This window comes from Mytilus trossulus, chromosome 6 (genome assembly GCF_036588685.1).
Source record: "Mytilus trossulus isolate FHL-02 chromosome 6, PNRI_Mtr1.1.1.hap1, whole genome shotgun sequence".
In the NCBI taxonomy this organism is placed as follows: domain Eukaryota; kingdom Metazoa; phylum Mollusca; class Bivalvia; order Mytilida; family Mytilidae; genus Mytilus; species Mytilus trossulus.
This window is the reverse complement of record NC_086378.1, coordinates 31,014,956-31,038,071: the sequence shown is the minus strand read 5'-3', so window position 1 is coordinate 31,038,071 and position 23,116 is coordinate 31,014,956. Positions and strand designations below refer to the sequence as shown.

At 32.9% G+C, this 23,116-nt stretch overlaps 2 protein-coding genes across 2 annotated transcripts; both read left to right on the top strand.

Annotated features, from left to right (window-relative positions):
• Window positions 1-2,810: 2,810 nt before the first annotated feature.
• On the top strand, window positions 2,811-7,424 carry LOC134723318 (small conductance calcium-activated potassium channel protein 2-like). Its single transcript, XM_063586938.1, has 2 exons — window positions 2,811-2,954; window positions 5,016-7,424. Exon 2 carries the CDS (start codon window positions 5,127-5,129, stop codon window positions 6,435-6,437), a length of 1,311 nt encoding a protein of 436 aa, XP_063443008.1. The 5' UTR covers window positions 2,811-2,954; window positions 5,016-5,126; the 3' UTR covers window positions 6,438-7,424.
• A 12,723-nt stretch (window positions 7,425-20,147) lies between these two features.
• On the top strand, window positions 20,148-22,830 carry LOC134723317 (toll-like receptor 4). Its single transcript, XM_063586937.1, has one exon. The coding sequence runs from the start codon at window positions 20,151-20,153 to the stop codon at window positions 22,701-22,703; it is 2,553 nt and encodes an 850-aa protein (XP_063443007.1). The 5' UTR covers window positions 20,148-20,150; the 3' UTR covers window positions 22,704-22,830.
• Window positions 22,831-23,116: the final 286 nt, after the last annotated feature.

The following is a 23,116-nucleotide window of genomic DNA, read 5'->3' as shown; positions in this document are numbered from 1 at the left end:
TTCTCATCACCTAAAAAAGTAATTCGAAAAATTAATCAGAAATAACACGATGTTTTGATTTATATCAATTATATAAATCAAAACATAAAGATTTTTTCTGATTAATTTTTCGAATTATTTTATAATTAAAGGCGTTTAGAAACCTTTGGTGACCCCACAGTTTAAATGTTTATCGTAGGTACGTCGTGAACAGTGGTCGTTACAGACAAACGTTCACGTAAATTGTCCCAGTCAATGGATAAATTTAATCTGTCAATCAATAGCCACAGCCACACTGTTTTGAATTTCATTCTATGTACTTAATTGCATAAGCTTCCGGCATAATACTACCAAATTGAATGTAATTATGTGCCTTATTTCAAATGCATTTATGTGTTTATTATATGAGATCAAAACTTTTAACGTTAGAGATATTCAGAATATACTCGCCCATTTTCGCCTATAGGGCTCGGGCTTTTTTAAAATACTCATAAGAGGACATCACTAAGTTTTATCAAATATATATAACATATATGGATATTATATAATGCAAAAAAATGCCTTACAAGTGACAGAGACTACCCCAAAATGCCTAACATTTACATTTATATAAAGAAGGTAACCCAAATAACACGACTAACGTGAATTTATTTTGACTCCGAACAACTCATTCAGAGTGCATTCGTGCACGCTTAGAACAGTATATCTATATTATTATAATCCTGGTACCTTTGATACCTATATATATTTTCCTGATTAACGCCAGATATAATCAAGATGTGAACAAAAAATTAACAAGGAATAATATCGTCTCATTTACATTATGGTTGAGATCAAATCTGTAAATTTTGAGTAAGTAAAATAAGAATTATCGTCAGCAGGGTCAAGAGGAATATTTACATAACAAAAGCAGAAAAAAACAACATTTAGCATTTGAACACACATGAAAAAACATTAAATGCATAAAATTCGACCGACACCTGACTGTAGACTTAAGCAATCAAAACCTTAGACTAGACGAGAATTTATTTACGTCCGATGTCTGACTATAGACATGTAAATGACATAATGTACACTGATTCCTGACCTTGGACATGAAGTTATCTTTTGATTTACGTCTACATTCTGTCTTTAGAGGGAAAATGCATGTCTGATTCCTGACATCAGATGGAACATTTACATCTGATTCCTGTGATATCAACGTATGATCTTTACTTTTGTAGGAAATGTAGTCTTTTTCCTAATATATAGCTACATCTGATTTCAAAATTTTGACAGAAATGAAGTTCTGGTTCCTTGTTCCATGAATGTATTGTTCGGTTCTTCTGCTGACTGTAAACGGATTATGATAATCTTATTCTTGGCTTTCACAAAACATTTACGTCTGAAACCTAACGATTTCTGATATCTGAAAGTAGACGGGTATTGTAGGTTTTAATCCTGGCAATAGGCGTGATATTTACGTCTGATTTCTATGACGGAAGTGTTTTTCTTATTCTTTACGCTTGACAAGGCAATATCATCTGATTGCTGACTTTAAATGGGAGGGGGTGAAGAGTGCTGACTTGCTTTCGACCAGACAATGGACTTGATTTCAAATGGAGAATGTTGTTTATTTCCTGACTTAAGACGTAATTTAGGCATGAAAAAGACCATAGTTTGTCTATAATTCAGCAATGTGTACTGTTAATTTACAAATGAACATACTAATAATATGTCGAGTCAGCTCAACGCCAGACACCCGATATATCTACATGAGACTCTTCAGTGGTGGTCCAATTAAGTCAGTTGCAAGAGGAAATAAATAGGGCGGCAGTGAATGACTGATAGCTGACTTTCAACGGATTATATATTTACGTCAGATATCTTACTTCAGACACTGTTAAATGTACACTTATATATATATAATTTAGATATATTGCCTTTAACGGGTATTTTTGATACAAATTTTTTTAATGTGTTTTCGACGGGTGAAGAAAGTCTAGGTCATGGTAATTAACGTGTGGTACCTGGATTGGCAAATAATGAAAGTTTTTTTCCATGGATTTTGACTATTGTGCTTTTAGTTCCAGGATTTGGGCGTATAATGGACGTCTAATTTCTTTATCTAAACATGTAATCATCTTATTCTTGGATTCGGATAGCTACAAATGAATCTGGATTTGGATAGTATTGAACGTTTTAATTCCGGTTTTGAAAAAACTCCAGATAAATGCAAGTTAAAATTTCGTCCAAAATTGTTATTCATCAAGATCGAAGCAGAGCATTAAGGACTCAATATTTCGAAAGGCTTCTCAAATACAGTTAAGGTTATATATTCCTGGGTATTTTTAAGACATTGGCAATGCGATCATGGAAATTAAGCGGAATTCTAGTATTTGTGCTACATATCTTTTTATGTATCTTGAAAGAAGGCATCATATAATCTGCACACTGTCCACCATGTCATTTAACAAGGCTATGCACACTGAATCTTCTCATGCAACACCACATTATTTTTCGCACCAAACAAATCCCACATTTCGTTAAATCTTGTACTAGAATCAAAGTTATGTAATACAAAAACACTTACATGGGAATAAAAACAAATTCTCTGATGTTAACGCAGTGGACGAGGAAATGGATTTATTTCATATGAGAAATAGCGTAATTAGTAGTGGGGACAAACATGATTTTTCTGGGGGGATTCATAATTAAAGATATTCAATCAGCTGTATTCACAAGATATATACCAAACAATTTAGTTCATATTGTTTTCTATCGAACTGAATTTGTTCACAGTGTAAAAACCTTCTCATCGGTAATTAAAATCAAATTGAATAAAAGCTTGGAATCTTAAGGTTGTTTGCTAAATACATAAGGAACATGCTACTGACGAAGTAACAACATATTTTTTTCTGTGAAGACAAGCTGTAACAAATCTGAGTATATCAATGATTTTAATCGGTCAGTTCAGTGATTTACATTTTTTAAAGGTAAGTTGCAACAAGGAACTAATTTTTTATAGGAGCATATTTACGTTAGATATGCATTTATATATTGAAATGATAAGGCAAATAGAAATTTGCAATGACGCTCAGTTGAGAATTAAATTTCCGAAGCAATAGAAGATTTTGATTTATCTATTGTGAACTTTCCTTTTCTGTGTAGCGCATTTTTTTTTTACCTCCATGGCTTGCATAGTCTAATACGATTGACTAATATATCTGTCATATGGATAACAAACGAATTAAAATTTTTGATATTGAAAAATCTGGAAATCTGTCTAAGATTTGTAAAACATAATGTTAAAATGTCCACTATGTAAAATCAATATTGTTAATACTAAATGTTGACAAGATCAAATCTTTAAACTTTCATGGCAATCTTCGATTGTGTGATTTTGAAAACTTAATGGTTGACCCTAATATAAACGTTCACGTATGTTGGATTAACCGCAAAACCAAATCTTTTTCTATGTTTGATGGTATTTCTACTTTGCTAGTGTTGTCAATTGGAAAAGTAAAGTTTGCATTTCTGTAAATATCTACAATAAAATTTCCCATAGGAATTCCTTTTAAGGATAAAACTGTACCACTTTTACTATGAAGTTTTGAGATATTAAAAATACCCTAGAATGGAAAGCTCAGATGTACTTCTTTTTTTCCAAAGGTCAAAATATAGCGCTGTGTGGCATATTTTCAACGTTCATATGCCCCAAACTTCTAAAAGTTTTAAATAAAACTGAAAGTATGTTACTACCCTTGTTTTGACTTTAGGATTTCTACAGATTTCCATATGACTGATATGAAAATGTATATTAACTGGTAACAATCCAAATCTATGTCTCAATGAGCTGAAACACAGAAACCTTAACTTGGAACCAGTACATAAACAAAATTAATTATCTATGAATATTATATATCTACCCAAAAGAGGCGTGGTTTGAGAAACAGCTTTAACTACTGGACCCCTACGGATCTATAGAGGGTGAATAAAATCCATAGGGGATTCGGCCTCCGGCCTTACCCCCCTATGAATTTTACTAAACCTCTATGAATCCTTATGGATCTGTAGCGAACCATATAACTTATAATATTACCTTTATGAAATAACATTTTGATATGCATGTAAAGTATTGAAAAAAAATTAACCTTTTTTTGTTTGACCTTTGATGTATAAAACAGTTCAATTTGTATGTCCCTTTTGCTGTTTTTTATTTCTTCTTTTTTTATGCTTTGGTTATGGTGGTTTAGTGTTCTTTTCAACTTATATTATTTAGCTGCCAAATTGGTGCTTCTATCAATTCTTATATTTTCATAACTATCAAATCTTACAAAATATAAACAAATGACACCAATTCTAATGCAAGACGCATGTAATCTCGAACCAAAAGAACATAACAAAATGTCAATATTCTTGAAGACGTAATAAAATTGATAATGAAAATAGGGAATGTGTCAAAGAGACAACAACCCGACCATAGAAAAAAACAACAGCAGAAGGTCACCTACAGGTCTTCAATGTAGCGAGAAATTCCGGCACCCGGAGGCGTCCTTCAGCTGGACGCCAATTATACATTGATTGTAAACTAATAGTACATGTATAAATATGTGATTTAAAATAATAAATTCACATAATCAATACCTTCACAAATGTTTGCAAGAATTAACATTTAACTCTTCTTTTTTTTTAAGATATACCATATAACATGTTTGTTTATAAGTATTACATACAGTTAGAATAAAACCAGTAAACAAGATATGCCTTTCTTTTATTCCTCTTTCCTCGTTGTGACAGTTAAATGAATATATTTACCTATTAACCAAAAGTTCGACAACTCTGACACGAAATAAACACAAATTAATACAGGTTATTGACCATGTATGATATTCAACGAAAATAAATAAAGAAAGACAAAAAGGCTCAGGTACTCATGTCAACTTCCCTCTGCTGGTTGTCAACTGATATGTAGTATTATCGAGAACATATTACACAAACGGCGGTCAAAATGAATAATTTTCGATGAATTTTTGATGAACTTGTTTTCTTTTCAGAAATTGTGAAGAGTTTTCACCATGATGGATTATGTTGAAATACCACTAGTGAAGTCAGACTTTTAGTACACACGGTACATAAGAACAGATTAACTAGTTGATGTCCAATCTATGAATAGTTTCAAGATCATGGATGAAAAGAATAATTTAGGATTTAGACTTCGTCATAGAAAGGAATTGATAAACCACAGATCAAAAGTAGTCGATACGTCGTTTATCCTGAGCCTAGTCGGAATTATATGTAATGTGGTCCATTACGAGCTAGTTTTCGGAGACGTAATTATAAACGACGGGCCAGCATCTACCGTTTTACGGATAATTACCACTATAACGACATGTTTTCTGGTAATTTCAATCATTATGTACAATTTGATTGGCATACGACTACAACTGGTCACAACAGGTCTCGACAACTGGAAGTTAGTCATTAATTCAAATATTATTGTGAAAACATTGCTAGAAATTATTATCTGTTCTATACATCCGATTCCATATGGAAATTTTACCATGCCAATGCTGGTATTAAACCCAGATACATTAATTTATGAAACACATCAAGTTCCAATCAATGCAATTTTATCGGTACTGATGTTTCTTCGTATTTACATTGTAGGTAGATTTCTGGTTGAACACAGTGGTCTTTTCGGGGATACTACTGTTCAAAGTTTAGGGGCACTAAGTAAAGTCAATATAAATGCAAAATTTGTATTTAAAGCTTTGATGTCAACTATGCCCGGGACTGTTCTGACCTGTATATTAGTAACGACGCTGATCGTGAATAGCTGGGGCTTAAGGGTATGTGAATATTATTCTTTTGAAAATTCGACTGTCGAATCTCCTGCAGGTAGCTATCTTAGCGCTTTATGGCTAATAGCTGTTACCTTTCTCACATTAGGTTATGGTGATATTGTTCCTTATAGTGTTTGTGGTCGTTTTTTTGCTATAACGACCGGAATGATGGGCGTCGGTATAATGGCTCTGTGCGTTGCCGTATTGGCGAAGCAACTTGAACAAACGCGTTCCGAAAAGTACGTACATACATTTGTCCAGCAGATCCATATGGACAAAATTCGTCGTAATGCTGCAGCTGATGTCGTTAAGCAGTCCATGTTGATACAGCGGCTTCGCAAACTGGGATATAAGCATGCCAGCACTGAAGTAATTCATCATCGCAGAAAATTAATTTCCGCTATTCATGAAATGAATAAGTCTAGTGACGAAAAGTATAGATTGCACGATAATGTCGTTGGTATTGTGGAAATTGCCAAAGGAGTAACAGAAGTATGTGGTATGGTTGAAATTATTAAAAACAATCAGGACAACGTCAATAAAAGGCTTGAAAATCTTGAAACTTCATCCACCAATATACAAAAACAACTTTATGAAATTCGCAATGTACTTCAAACAAATATAAGATTATAAGTCCAATCTATAAGACCATTGAACATTATTTGGTAAATACCATTTTCATTTAACCAAAACAACATTGACATTTGTCCATTTAAAGTGTCGTTAATGTGATATAATTATACATTTATCCCTCCATGCAGTGCATGCAAATGTTTATCTCCATGCGACTTACAAAAACACTTTCTAATGAAAATCAAACGCATATCGAATTATTCGTAATGCTAAGATTTTTAATGTTGTCAGTTTTTACACAATGTGAAGGACGATGGTTGACCTTGCACACAAGAAGAAACAATTCCAGTAACAACCGAAGTAAACACTCGTCTCATGATTATTCGTGGTAATAAAAACTATGTTTGTTTGTTCATGGGCATAACTGTGATTATCACTTCCTGTCACGTGTGTCATCAACTATAGTCGCATATCATGAAATCATCTGATAAATTGTGTTTGGTTATTATTGTGATCGCATATCTTATAAAAAAAGTTTTTATGTTACTAAAACGGTTACATATGATTAACCAAACATTCCAGCGTCACCTTAGTTTTATAATGGAAAGTTAAAATACGGAAATGTTCTATGTAAAACCCTTATTCATTCCAAATAATGCTAACAGTAGCTGTATTTGAACACGATTTGATAATATGTTCACTTTGTACATTTCCAGTCCGTCATACCAGTTTACTTATGGAAGTATCCAGATATATAGTTGGAGTTGGTGGTATATTGACTTACACACACAGTCTATTTGGAGCTTTAGCCTATATTAGGTCCGTTAATGTCCATTAGTGTCCATAACGTAGCGTACAATTTGTTGTGTGTTTTGTGTTCTCTTATTTGTATGTTTGTCTTTTTCTTTTATACCCATGGCGTTGTCAGTTTATTTTCGATCTATGAGTTTGACTGTCCAGCGTGTATCTTTCGACCATCTTGTTCAATTATTTTATGCGTATCTATGATGATATAATATTTTTTCTCCTATGCAATTTTTTTTTCTAATCACTTTTTTTGGAAATGCAAACACATATGAAATTAGCTATGGTAGAAATGTCTTGAAACTGGCGTCTGTCTTTCTGCTAGCATGCTGTGGACATTGGCTCGAACTAGTATAATTTACTTAATGTCACTGTTAGCCTCCCAAATTTGTTAAGTTCAATTTCAGTATAGATTGAAAAATGAAAAAGTTGAGGTTCAATACCGTTACAAATTTATCTGATTATAAGGAAACCATTTTTATATAAATAAGAAGTTTAGAAAACTGTTGTAAATACAGCATAAATCACCTGCACGGTGATATTACAATGGATACGTTATTGTTACTGTTGAAATTAAATATAATATTCCTTTTGTGTCGGTTGTTTGTAACATGTTATTAAATGTACCAGAAATGGGGTAAACATACTCAGGTTAAAAATACAAACCTTCTCATATTATAATGACCATAAGGATTTTGTATACCAGGAAAATCAAAACGAAACAGGTTCACACAAAGCAACTAAAGCTGTTACAAAATATTCCACAATGTGTGCAAAAAGGGCAACAGTAGCGTTTTTTAAATTTCATAAATCTTTTAAAATCCCATTGGAAAACAATTGAAGGATTCATCACATCTAAGTGAAAAGCGTGGTTGCGTCGGTAGGGTTAGCGTGAATAACATTTTAGAAAGACATTTATAAGCAGAGTACGAGTTACTTTTACACAAATTAATGTCGAAATTATAATTAATTTGTGACATTGAGTCCATGTCTCGTTGGTATTAACTGTAAATGTCATGAAATAGAAATGAATAACCCCAAAATTATATTTATACATTCATTTTTCTCAAGATAATGTTCACATTTTTTTTCAACACAATTAGTAATTGTTACACTTCTATGTGTATGATGAATTAAAAGGTCTTTCAAAATAAGAATTTCGTGTTCTTAGTTTGAAAGACTTCCGACAAAAGAATACCATCATAGTAACAAGCTAACTTCAAATACATCTAAAAGAGGGACGAAAGATACCAAAGGGACAGTCAAACTCGTAAATCTAAAACAAACTGACAACGCCATGGCTAAAAATGAAAAAGACAAACAGAAAAACAATAGTACACATGACACAACATAGAAAACTAAAGAATAAACAACACGAATCCCACCAAAAACCAGGGGTGATCTCAGGTGCTCCGGAAGGGTAAGCAGATCCTGCTCCACATGCGGCACCCGTCGTGATGCTTATGTGATTACAAATCCGGTAAATAGTCTAATTCGGTAGGTCAAATTCATGAAAGGGAAGGGGATTGTAGTTACGACGTACGGAACATATCCGATATCATTTGTGAAACGGTTATTCCATAACGGTCAACCAACTCGTGATGGCGTCCGTAAAATTTACGAAGGGATGATTTCAACTTCACCATTTGGAACTCTTGGTTTAATAGAGAAATAAAATTTATAAAGGTAGAATATGCCGCTCTGTAATCATATTGACATTTACAAGTGACGGAGACGCCCTCAAAATGACTAACATTTACATTATTATGATGAAGGTTCTACCAACGTACATTACACGAATAACATTTATCTATTGTGACTTTGAACAATTCATTCGAAGAACATTCATAGAAGGCTTACAAAATTAGCGAGGAACACCTTTATAGAATAAACTTTCACCAGGAACGCTCGAGGGTACAGCATAATTCAAATCTACATATGGTCAACGTATACTCATTTCACAAAGCAAGGTATAAAAAGCCCTGGCATAATAAAATGTTAAATGATGCAAACGAGAACACCGACAGCATGATATATACAATAAAGCAAACGAAAATAATATATATAGCAACAAGCAAAAAACACTGAATTACAGGCTCCTTGTTTTGGAGAGGCACATACAGAATGTTGTGGAGTTTGGGACGCTTACCTCACAGCGGTGTAATTGCTTCTCACTTAATTAAGATTACATGTGTACGGAAATGGTCTTGCGAAATAAGAGTGGCATGTAATTTATTCTAAAGCTTCCGGGAAAATACTATCAAATTGAAAATAATTACAAATAATTGGATTTGCACATTTGAAAATCACATAAACATAATACAACAGTAAAGTGATGTTTTGAGAAAGTTAGAACATACTTCTCAATTCCTGTCCAATAGAAAATCAGTACACTATGACGTTAAGCAAGATATTGCGTCTCAAATGGTAACGTCAAATTTGTACGTTTTACGACGATTAACGATTATTTGGGATAAGCTTACAATTTTTGTTTTGCATATCAATATGGAAACTTCTTAAGTTTGGTTGTACTGAGTATGCATGAAATATTCCCACTGAAAGTAACGTAAGCAACAAACCAAATATATCGTATTTGGGTAATGCATAAGTCTAAATAAAAAAAAAGAGACGATATATACGGTATGATGAGTGCCAATGAGACAACTCTCTACCAGAGACCAATTGACATAAAACGTAATAAAATGCAATGTTTCCCCATTTAGATCCGAAAAGGAGGAATACATATATTTCGCTTTAATATAAAATGTTTGTCGGAAATTACAAGTTAAACGGGTCTTGCTTATAAAATTCACTTTACTATCTTTAATAGCGGTACAATTAGATTAGGAAATGAACGAAAAAAAGTTAATTATAATTCATCTCAATTGTTTACAAGCTTTGTATGATGTGGAGAGGTATAGAGCCATGGTACGCTTTATGACCAATTTCATTTTTACTGTCAAGTTCTATACATATTAATCTTATTGCAGAGAAATAAAAAAACAAATATTTGAACATTTGAAAAAGAGGATTTTTTACCCTCTCGTGATACAAAACTTTTTCACAACTTAAGAACCCCATCTAAACGAACAACCCATGTCATTGATTTTTTTTATACTTTGTGGTCTGGTTGATAGTATCTTACTATCAAGAACATTATATCTGAGGAAATATATACAGATGATCCACCATAAATAGCATACCCCGAAACGACAACGTTGAAAACATATGAAAATCGTCCAGTGGACAAACTTGCAAGACATTTCATTTCTTTGAAAACGAAGTCGTTTTACAGGCACGCATATTCAGTAATATTGTTATACTTTATATATAAAGCATATTATTCATTCGAATTTTCGTGGAGATAACACTGTTTTGAAGAACACAAACACCCCTGATGCGTAGTCTGTTACGTCTGACACGTCTATTTTTGACGTTTTGTCAATATGTTGTCCTTATTTTAGACTAGTAAAATATGATAAAACATTTTGTACTTTTTTTCGGAATAGTATTTACCTGTCTAGTCTATGGATAAAAGTTTTATATAACTTAACTGTTGTGATTCTATAGAAAAGCTATTTATTAGTGTGGACTGGTTGATTACACGGTATTGACGCAATAACGTGCGTAACGTCTACCTGAATATGGGAGGACTTTACATAATGATTGAGGTCAAATATGTTAATTTTGAGTACGTAAAATGAAAAGAAACATCATCTGAAGGATTTGAAGGAATATTTACATAAGAAAAGTTGAAAAAAAATAAACATTTGAACACATAAATACAATGGGTGCATAAAAATCGACCAATTGCTGACGGTAGACTGATGCAAACAAAACTGTAGACTTGACGAGAAATAATTCACGTACGATGTCTGACTTTAGACGTGTAGAGGGACGAAAGATATCAAAGGGACAGTCAAACTCATAAATCTAAAACAAACCGACAACGCCATGGCTAAAAATGAAAAAAGATAAACAGAAAAACAATAGTACACATGACACAACATAGAAAAACTAAAGAATAAACAACACGAACCGATTCCTGACCTACGACATGAAGTTATCTTTTGATTCCTGACCTAACACGTATAATTTTAGTCTAAATCCTGACTTTAGAGGGAAAATGTAGTCTGAATCCTGACTTTAGAGGGAAAATGTAGTCTGAATCCTGACTTTAGAGGGAAAATGTAGTCTGAATCCTGACATCAGATTGAATATTTACATTTGATTCCTGCAATATTAACGTAGGATTCCTAACTTTTGACAGGAAATGTAGTCCTTTCAAGACTTAAGACGACAAAGTTACTTCCGTGCATTCAAGACCTGACAGTTGGCGTGTAATGTACGTTCGATTCTATAATTTATACTGATAATTTACATTTTATTTCTAATTTTAACAGGAAATAAAGATCTGATTTATGACTGTAAACGGGTAACGTTCGTCTGATACCTAACTTTCAACTAGAATTGAACATCTGATTCATGGAAATTTACGCCTGATTGCTGACTTTAGATGGAGGATGTTGTGTGATTCCTTACTTTAGACATTATTTGGTATGATTTTTTTCCTCACTAGGTAATGTACGTCTGATGCCTGACTTAATACTTGAAGTTTAGTATGATTTCTGTCCTTATCGGGTAATCAACGTTTTATTCCTGGCATTAACCGACTAATGTAGATATGAATCCTGTCTTTGAACGATTAATGAACAAATGAATTCTGACTTTGTGTATGGTAATGCAGTCCAATTCCTGACTCGGGACTGGTTATGAACGACTTATTGCGGCTTTTTTTGCGAGTAATATACGTCTTGTTCCGGTCTTTTGGTGTTAGATATATATTTGAATCCTGGTTTTGAAAAACAATCCAAGATACCAGACATATAATATCACCAGCTCATAACTTATGTGTTGACATGAAATATCATTGATATGGTCATAATCATAAATTATCTGTTTACAAAACTTTGAATTTTTGAAATGCTAAGGCTTTTCTACCTCAGGAATAGTTTACCCTAGCTCGTCTGAGGCAAATACAAAATTTTAACCCTGGTATATATGATGAGTTTATTTTTCCATGCGCCTTTCGTCTACATAAGGTTTATCATTATAGAAAAAATCAAAACAGCTAGCTCGAATGCCAAATCGAATACAAATACGAAGAGCAAAAAAATCCGAAAATTGCAAAATTTTACTAAATAGTAAATACACTCCAGTCAATTTATGTCGGAAAGTAGAACAAACCTTAGTCTTAGATGCATGCCTTTTTTATTAGTTTTTATTACCTCTGAACTAGCTGTCAGTAACTGCAAGTACTCTCAGAACTGTATATACTTGATGTTTCAAATAATTTAACATGTTGAACTGTTAATGTACAAATGAACATATTAATGATGTGACACTGACGTCAACACAAAAGCGATGGCGATACTCGTTGAGACGAAACGTTTATCAGTATTGGAATCTTCCTAGTGGCTGTAAAAAAAACCTTCTTAAAGATACCATGCTTATTATTTGGTTCGCAAGATACCGATTTCGTCTACACAAGACTCACATGTTCAAGAATATGTCCAAGCAAGATAACTCAAGTTGTTTAAGGAATTTTTATAAAAACTCTGATAGTTTTAAGTTGCTCACCGAGGTATAATTTTATTATGACACGTGATATCTCGTATGTGTATTGAAATTAAGTCTTCATAATTTTGGTAAATTGACATAACCTCGGTTTTGAATGTATCTGTGTTATTCTATTGTTCATTTTTTTTATCGAAATATATCATGGCCACGGTAAATCAAATTCATAAACAAAATACGTCATTATGATACATTTTTCTGTATCAAATCTCTTAAAATTCGATAGAACTTTCAATAACAAATACCACTTTTTATTGCTAAATAATAAAAGTGGGTAAAGCAAAAACTATTATAAAGTTAAGCTTTATATTATGTCGATGCATTTGTATACTGTACATACGTCATCTGTCGAACGGAGGATTGAAGTTAGCATTTCAAAATGCAGTTGACAACAGAAAACATTAATTTAAAATATTTTTTTCTAATAATTTATTTTTTTCGTCATTTTTCAATCTTATCTGTTATAGAAAAATTAACTGCGACGAAAAATGGATTGTTTATGATATTTTTAAAGCATTAACCCATATATATTCAAAGGTACAGTAACCACAATAGAAACATAGGGGGGGGGGGGGGAGAAAAAAATATGAATGTTGTTTTCAAATGGCCATTGACAACAGTAAACGCTGACTTAAATTATTTTTTTGTAGATTCAAATTTGGCAATCCTTCCAAATCTTCACTTGCTATGGATTTTTTTTATCACATTTAAGGTAAAAAAGATATCTTAAAAATTATAATAGGGTATAAAAGAGGGAAGAAAGATACCAGATGGAGAGTCAAAGTCATAGATAGAAAATAAACTGACAACGCCATGGCTAAAAAGACAAAGACAAACAGAAAAATAATAGTACATAAGACACAGCATAGAAAACTAAAGACTAAGCAACACAAAACCCACCAAAAACTATATCAGGTGCTCCGGAAGAGTAAGCAGATCATGCGCCATATGTGGCACCCGTCGTGTTGGTTATGTTATTATAAATACGGTAAATAGTTTTATTCGGCCTGGACTGATTCGGATGTGTGTCTATTTTGTGATAAACTTGGGTTTAGTTTTCTGTAATTAGTTAATATTTCAGTTTCATTATGTATATCTCTTTCATATTCATTTGTTAAAATTTACTGTTTGCAATAGCATTAAGTATTCTATATAATAAGGATGTTCTTATCCCGTACATAAAAACAATGCCGTATTTGTCAAAACCTTTTCAACTTTTGATCTTCAGTGTTGTACAACTTTGTACCTTTTTCACGTTCGATCTTTTATATCTAGGCGTTATGTATTCAGGTTTAGTTTTCTGTAATTAGTTAATACTTTAGTTTCTTTGTGTATATCTCTTTCATATTCATTTGATAAAATTTACTGTTTGCAATAGCATGAATTGTTCTATATAATAAGAATGTTCTTATCCCGGGCATAAAAACAATGCCGTATTTGGCGAAACCTTTTCAACTTTTGATCTTCAGTGCTGTACAACTTTGTACTTTTTTCACTTTCGATCTTTTATATCTGGGCGTCACTGGTGGACAAGGCGCGTTTTTGGCGTATTGAATTTTAAACCTGATGCTTTTTGTTATCTATTAATCATGTTTTTCTGTGTCTAATATGTTCTCCTATTTATTTGTATTGTAGTCCTGTAATATTATGTTGTCATTTCAATGTTATATTTAACTTTGCAATTAAAGTGCGAGGTTTGGCATGCCTTAAAACCAGGTTCAACCCACCACTTTTATTCCCCTTTAAAAGTGTCCTGTACCAAGTCAGGAAGATGGTCATTGTTATAATATTGTTCGTTTCTCTTTGTGTTTCATTTTAACGTTGAATCGTTTGTGTTTTCTCTTATTTTTGAGATATTGAGATAAGACGTGGCACGGTACTTGTCTATCCCAAATTCATGTATTTGGTTTTCATGTTACATTTGTTATTCTCGTGGTGTTTTGTCTGATGATTGGTCTGTTTCTGTGTGTGTTGCGTTTCGGTGTTGTGTCGTTGTTCTCCTCTTATATTTAATGCGTTTCGCTCGGTTTTGGTTTGTTACCCCGATTTTGTTTTTTGTCCATGGATTTATGAGTTTTGAACAGCGGTATACTACTGTTGCCTTTATTTACATTCGTGAAAATGGAAAGGGTATTGTAGTTACGAATTTATGAACATATCCGATACCATCTGTGAACGGTCATTCCATAACGGTCAACCAACTCGTGATGGCGTCCGTAAAATTTACGAAGGGATTATTTCAACTTCACCATTTGAAACTCTTGGTTTAATAGCTTCCTTGTGAGTAGCAATCCTCTATCAAGGAAATCATGATAAAAAATACAAGCGCGGGAATATCGTATCAATTGGGAGATATAAACTCCGTATGCAGGCGCTGCTGGAATGTTGCTACATAGAAATGGAAAGTTCACTATTGGGAAGCTGAAATCATCTCTTTTGTCGTAAAGTTTTATTTTCAACCAACCCTCATTGTCAATTTCTAGACGTAAGTCAAGATATGAAGCAGACTTAGCTGTATCTGTAGTATCCTTTATCTCCAGTTCGATGGGATAGATTCGTTCAACATAGTCACTTAATTTTGTACTATTTAGTGAGAGAACATCATAAATATAGCGGGAAGTAAAGTTAAAGGATATTGCTAACTGCTTATCTTTCTTTTAAAGAAGTTCCTGTATGAAGTCAGCCTCATAATAATAAAGAAACAAGTCGGCAAGAAGAGGTGCACAATTGGTTCCGATTGGAATTCCGACAGGCTGATGAAAAACATGTCCTCCAAACGTAACAAATATGTGGTCAATCAAGAAATCAAGCATCTTGATAATGTCAGTTTCAGAGAATTTTTGATTTGAATCAGAGGTATTATTTTCAAAGTAGGATGTATCCCTTCCCAAGACAAAATACGTGAATCTACGTATGCCATGCTTTTTTATGAAACAAAAAAGTAATACAAATTATTTCAATTTGTCTTTTAGTTTGGAATGGGGACACTTGTGCGAAGTGTAGAGAAGTCAATTGTTTTAATACTACTGCAAGATGAGAGAGTCTTAGATTGTATGTACTCTAAAAGATCTTTGGTTTTTTTTATCCACATCTGAATCACGTCACCTCTAAAAAAGGCAGTTACACAAAAACTTTGGAGCCCGGCTTTGATTGCTGATAAAATAGATGTCAATAATTTAGAAAGAGGTTTCGTGGAGCACTTGGAAGACCAAGCAATATACCGTTGTTTGTAAGGACACTTATGTAGATTAGGTATCCAATTCAATGATGGAAGATCCAGTTCTTCATCTTCGGTTGAAATTCCAAATGAACATAGAACAGACCTATGATTTGTATTAACAACCTCACAGCCTTAATCCATTAGGAAAGAGTTTCTACGTCTTCTTTCTCGCATTTAGCCCATGCTATTGCCTGACATAATCCTCGACTGAATCCATCAGTATTTTGAAGATGGATTTAGGCTCACGATATTTCGGACCTTTGGATAACATATTTCGTAGAAAAGTATTATTGACAATGTTGAGGTATCCGGTAATAACGTGCTTAGCCGGATTATATGTGAATGGGGAACTAGCAATCAGGAGGTTTTGACTTGAAGTCGTCAATGTATAAGAATAAGTATAGCCAGAGTTTCCCTTGGGTCAATTATTTTTTTCGCCACCTCTTTCGCCAAAACAATATATTTTTCGCCACTTTATTAATTTTTTGGCCAAGTAACATAATTATATATTTGTTTAAAATTATTTTTTTTCTACCCTCCCTTAAATAAGATGATTTTTCCCCATTGAAGGGTAACTCAAATTCGAAGGGTTGTTCCCAGCCTTTTGGATAGATTTCTTCACAATATTTAAAGGTTCTAATGCCTTTCTTTCGATAAACACTAAAAGAAGACAAGTACATTTGCATAATTGAACAAGTATATCAAGTCTTTTAAAAAAAATGCATGTCGAGAAAAGGTGAAAATTTTCTTGACCCCTAATGCGAACTTCACGAGACACCGGATTTGTTTCTGATGTTTAAATCATTTAGGTTTGAGTGGTGTATGACTCGGTGAATGAACAAAAATCATAGGCGCTATATAAGTTTGTGTTTGCTGCTTTATCAAGTGAGACTATTCAATTTCTTTTAAAAATAAAAACGAGTTATATTACCCCTTATATGTATATATATAAATATAAACGAGTCTTAATTGAAAACTACGTTCAAACCTATGATTGCGTTGGATAAAAACCGCAATTTTTATACGTGTGCATGTCAAACAAATTTCGTTGTAGAAGGGTCTAAAAACAGCACAAACAACATTTTCCAAAAGACCAAAAATGTGAAAAAGTATATTCAAACAAAACGCATTTGTGAAAAAGTATATTTAAACAAAACGCATTTGTATATATCAATATTACGGAAAATTTTAGCAATAACATAACTTTTGCAAACGGAATTACGAGTTATCGCCATTTAAAATTTACGTTCTTTATATACATGTATTATAGTCTATTTCGCATTGCTTTACCGAATATTTCCCTGGAAGTATAGTGAGACATCACAGGCACTCGTCTCAGAAAAAAAATGCTTTACCGAATATTTCCCTGGAAGTATAGTGAGACATCACAGGCACTCGTCTCAGAAAAAAAATGCCTATATACTGTTATATAAAGGTATATAGGAAATTTGTTTTCTGATACGAGTGCCTGTGTGATACCAAGGATTTGTATAGTTAGATTATTACTATGTTAACTATATACAAATCCTTGATATCTGTGAATGAGTGTTATTTTTTGTGAGTTGAAATTACAGAATTAACATTTAAACTAAGATAAGATGCCGTCTTGATTCGATAGTATTCTAAATCATTATCTCACTGTGATATATAAAATGTGAGTTTTAACTGAAATGTAGGTTTAAGAATGACAGGACACATTGATATATATAAACTTCAAATTGAAGAACCAAGTAAAAAGTCTTCTTTTAGTCTTTTAGAATGTTCTGTATTTCCAATTCCATATAAAAATGTATCTGTTGTGAAGTAAATACAGGATAAGAAAATTATATGAATCGAGTTTCTTGTCATTTTAATGTAATCCAAATTATTGAACTAATGCATTTAAAAAAAATTGAGAATGGAAATGGGGAATGTGTCAAAGAAACAACAACCCGACCAAAGAGCAAACAACATATCGAGTGTTCAAAACGAAGTTCTGTATGTACGTTTTTTTTTTTTATATAATTCTTCATCCAGTTATTGTTAGGCATACGCTTAGCACTTTTCGAGTTTGTTACTAAAGTTTACCGGATCGCAGGGACGGATCTAGCTATTTTCAAAGAAGGGTTTCAAGACCCAATACAAATGCATTGATCGTCCAAAAAAGTGGGTTCTCATCCCCCCCCCCCCCCGCCGGAACCCTCGCCCTGTACTGTTTTTCTATAGGACTGCTGGGGGCCAAGTTGTACAGTGGTTGTTATCGGCCTGTTTCTTTATTGCCTTTGTATTGTATCTAATACATAACTGATACTTTAAATACAATTACACGGACTCATTATAGATGATACACGGACAATTTTTGGTTTCTACACGGACACTTTTTATGAATAGAATTACCAGTGCATGATAAGTGAGTTCATGGGCACTTTAAATTTCAATTAAATTTGAACTCTTTGTTTCACCATCGACACATTTCCCGTCTTTTGTAATAAAATTTGAACGTTGGCATCGATACCTATATTTTTTCAAACAATTCCCGTATATTGAGATTCATATCAGTACACTAAGAAGTAAACCATCTAACGCTTAATGGTTATGATTTTCCTTAAAAAAAAATGTTCTGAATATATCAGACTGTATCTTACATTAATTTGTAGGATCCTTTACTATAGATAATTTAGCTGATCTGTAACAATAACATCTTCATGCCTTATATATATCAAAAATTCATGTACTGCAGTATGTCGCTAGATTAAAACTGACGTGGAAAGGTAGCACACGGCCAGCGAAAGCTCTATTATTTTGTAGAGCCTAGGTGGTCGTGTGGTCTAGCGGGACGGCTGCAGTGCAGGCGATTCGGTGTCACGATATCACAGTAGCATGGGTCCGAATCCCGGCGAGGGAAGAACCAAAAATTTACAGATCTAACATTGTTGGGTTGATGTTTAGACGAGTTGTATATACATTATGTATACAGCCATGTATCACCATCATTGATGGCGACCCGATGGATACATCTGTTGTAGAGTTGTCACTGACTCAGACGTACTTATATACGATTTTAGGAAATTGACGGTATATAGTACACTTTGGGTAATTCCTATAGAATATTGAAAATTGTATGATGTTACAGTTGCAGATTTGTGCGGAAATAGTTACAAGGAAATAACTAACAAAGAATCGTTCATCCGATGAATTAGACCAATTGTGTTTTGATATATATTTTTAAATATTTACAATTAGTACGTATTCTTTGTTTGAGCTACAAGGCACACGTATGTATTTAACTAATATATTATTATAACATCGTATAATTAAGCACGTGCCGCATTTCAGTATTTGACCATGGACGGTGAGAAAGAAGACGGAATTGTGGCTTCTACATATTTGTTATATTAAAGTGTCTCAGACAGCAATCCTCCATAACGGACATTTAAATCATGATGAACATAAATAAAAATAACATTAGAAAAAAAATCTTTATGAATACAGAAAAGACATGTTTAAAATAAAAATATTGTGTTCAATCGAATTGCATATACAAAAATATGCATCATTATACAGAAATCTGTATTTTACTCAAAACTTGCCTAATCAAAATAAGAGTTAGCATGAAGTTACTATCATTTCAATTATAAGAATAAAACTTCTTCGCGTAATATAAGACGCTTAAAGAACTTAAAGACGATAAAACTTGGAATAACGTGTATGCCAAACAAAATGAGAAGGTGATTTGCACTTTTATTTTACTTTATTTTTAGTTTGATTTTTTTCACAACAGTCCATTCAAATCGTTATTAGACATCTAAATTATCGTGTTAAAGACCGTATCAAACAAATATTAAAAACAGATTGTGCATGTTGTACATTTCCACTCAGCAAGCGGTCATAAAAGAGTAAGACCGATGACTTATGGGCTCGTAAAAATTCGATTTGCCTTGGTTTTGAAAGTCGATTAGCCAAAATAATTTCTCGTGCTAGCATGTAAAATTGCATAATAGTGATATAAATTTATGTAATCGTGCGTCTAATAATTGCAGTTTGATGTTGAGAACTAATCAATGACCGAATCAGACTATAAAATAATGTCTAAATATTTTACTTTACTTCTATTTTTCTCTTAGCATAGCGTCATGTATTCGACTTATATATTCGTTTTCGGGTTGGTTATGTCTTCCACTCAACATCGTCATGAAGATTCTGAAATTAGTAATTTTAAGAGAACAGCCACATGTAAAACCAATGAAAAGTTTAAGGTTGACTGCACAGGGAAGAATTTATCCCATATTCCCACGTTTCCAAATTCCACAAAAGCACTCATTCTAGCGAGAAACAGGATAAAAAGTATATCGAATGGAATATTTTCTGCCCACACTGTTCTTGAAGATTTGGATTTATCACATAACGTTCTTGTTACACTGATGCCAGATTCGTTTAAAGGACTGACTAACTTATTGCGGCTGAATCTGCAAGGTAATATACTAGGAAAAAATAACACAGAATTCCCGAAACAATGCTTTAAATATCTAACGAAACTACAACAACTAAACATTAAAGACAATCGAATTACTGTATTTCCAGATCTATCTTTGGTACTTAATCTTCAAACATTGAATGCAACTTTTACCAACAAAATGACTTTCGGTCAACAATTACAAGGACTAGGGTTTCTAATCAATCTAGATTTATCTTCCTCATCATGCAAGCCTAAACAACTTGATTATAATACATTTAAAGGCATCACAACTTTACGTTATTTAGATGTGTCAAACAACACATTAGACAGTATATGGAAAGGTACATTCGCACATATGCAAAATCTTCAGTTTTTGGACATATCTTATAATATTCGTCTGGGATTTCGAGGACTAAGAAATGTCACCACTGATTTACCCAAAACATCAATTGAAATCTTCGTATTTAAAAAATTGGTACCGACATTTGCACTGAATCAGATGTTGATGAGAGAGCACTTGGTACTTCTAAGGAAAACCAAATTAAAGGAGATGTATTTTGATAGCAATCGAATTCAGCTTCTGCAAACAGGATTAATAAGTCTTTTACCGAAAACAATAGATATAATTTCTATTAGTGACAATCCGCTCTCGTTTGGAGAATATGTTTTGGAGTTTCGACAATTATCGGCAAAAATTTTAAATGTTTCATTTCTGGGCACGTCACATCCACCAGTCGACGAAGGATTTTGTGTATCGGATTTGAATGAGACGGATTTTAAACAAACTCTGTATGAGTTTAATAACGTTGTAAAAGAACAGCAGGTATCAACTATGTCTCGGGAATTCATGATATTCAATGCTGGTTTTAAACTGAATGTTTTGAATATAATTAATCTACCATTGCAACTTCGTGTAATTTATTTCACAGCCGGTAAATCAGAATTTGAAATGCCTAGGCTACGTTTTAGTGAAAATGTGCTAGAAAAGGTTGATTTCTCCTCCAATATATTCTACTCATTGAAAGGTCCTATAGTCAATTTGCCTCATTTATATGAGGTTGATTTATCAAACAATTTCTGTTCAAACATTTCGAATGTATTTTTCAACGGAACTCCAAATATTAGAAAACTTCAGCTTCAAAATAATTTGTTAGGCTTTATTCTACCCAACGACGAAAAAGGAGAAATATTTAGGCCTCTGGTGAAATTAGAAATCATTGATTTGTCAGACAACCGAATTTCAAGATTGCCTTATTCCATTTTTGAGTCGCATCAATCTATAAAAGAAATAAATTTAAGGAGGAATGTGTTAGACAAAATGCAATTTAAAATTGATCACATGAGAAATCTTACTTTTTTGGATCTGTCAAATAATGTGATACGATTTCTAGATGCTGATGAAACGGTTAATCTTGAGAAAATTGCAAAATACAGTGCCAATTTTACATTAGACTTAAGCGAGAATCCAATCCAATGTATATGTAGCAACATTAACTTTATAAGGTGGATGGCAACAACAAAGATTCGTTTTAATGGGTTAAAATCTTATTCCTGTCAGCTGTCAAATCTTACCAAAATGTCTCTGGCACATCCGAAAGACCTTGAAAAAATACTCGAAAAAGAATGCTCGTCATATCTTGGTTTGATATTAGGTATTGGTTCGGCGTTGGTTCTTTCCGTTGTAACGGTAACCACTGGAATTGTATATAGATATCGATGGAAGCTTAGATATCTTTATTATATGGCAAAACTGAAATATAAAAAAAAGCCGAGCATGTTAAAAAATGATGTTTCCTACGATTTTGATGCATTTGTATCATATGCCGAAGAAGACCAAAATTTTGTTCATGACAAATTTATCAACCATATTGAAAGAGATGAAAAACTACGAATTTGTCTTCATAAACGCGATTTTCTTGCTGGGAATGCAATCTCTGACAACATTACTGATGCCATACACAGAAGTCGTAAGACTGTTTGCATAATCAGTCGCCATTTCTTAAACTCATACTGGTGCATGTTTGAATTCAACATGGCGCGAATGGAGAGTATTTACTCACGAGGTAAAGAGAACATTATATATTTAATCTTTCTAGAACAAATTCCAACCAATATGTTACCCTTGGTTTTATTGGAACTCGTAGAATCACAATCGTACATAGAGTTTCCGAATGACGAATATGGCGATACAGTGTTCTGGGAGAATTTGAAACAAGTTTTGTCAGATTGAAAATATTTCAAAAAAATGGGTGCGCTATATTCATGTTTCCCAAATTGTGGCGTTTATCAATTTCTACAAAAGAGGCTTACTCCTTTCAAGTCAAAAAGGTTTTTAAAGCATGTACACCCTATACAAAACATACACTTAAAACGTTTTATATGACGTTTTTATGTTTTTAATTTTGAATAGAGCGATTATAACTGAATGTATTTCGTCATTATTTTTATTGTGAATTCAAACTTAAAACTAGATAGATAAAAAAACTATCAACTGAAATAGTTTTTTCCGCATAAAGTTTCAAAAGGTCAAGTTTGTATACAATTTCGTGCAGACTTATATTTCGGCTTTTGTTCTATTCTTTACTTTGTGCATACAACATGATAGTTTTAAAAAGAAACGTGCAACTTTTCATGTGAACTAAT

Coding starts and splice junctions, on each gene's coding strand:
- LOC134723317 (XM_063586937.1), top strand. CDS start 20,151: ATGTATTCGACTTATATATTCGTTTTCGGGTTGGTTATGTCTTCCACT.
- LOC134723318 (XM_063586938.1), top strand. CDS start 5,127: ATGAATAGTTTCAAGATCATGGATGAAAAGAATAATTTAGGATTTAGA.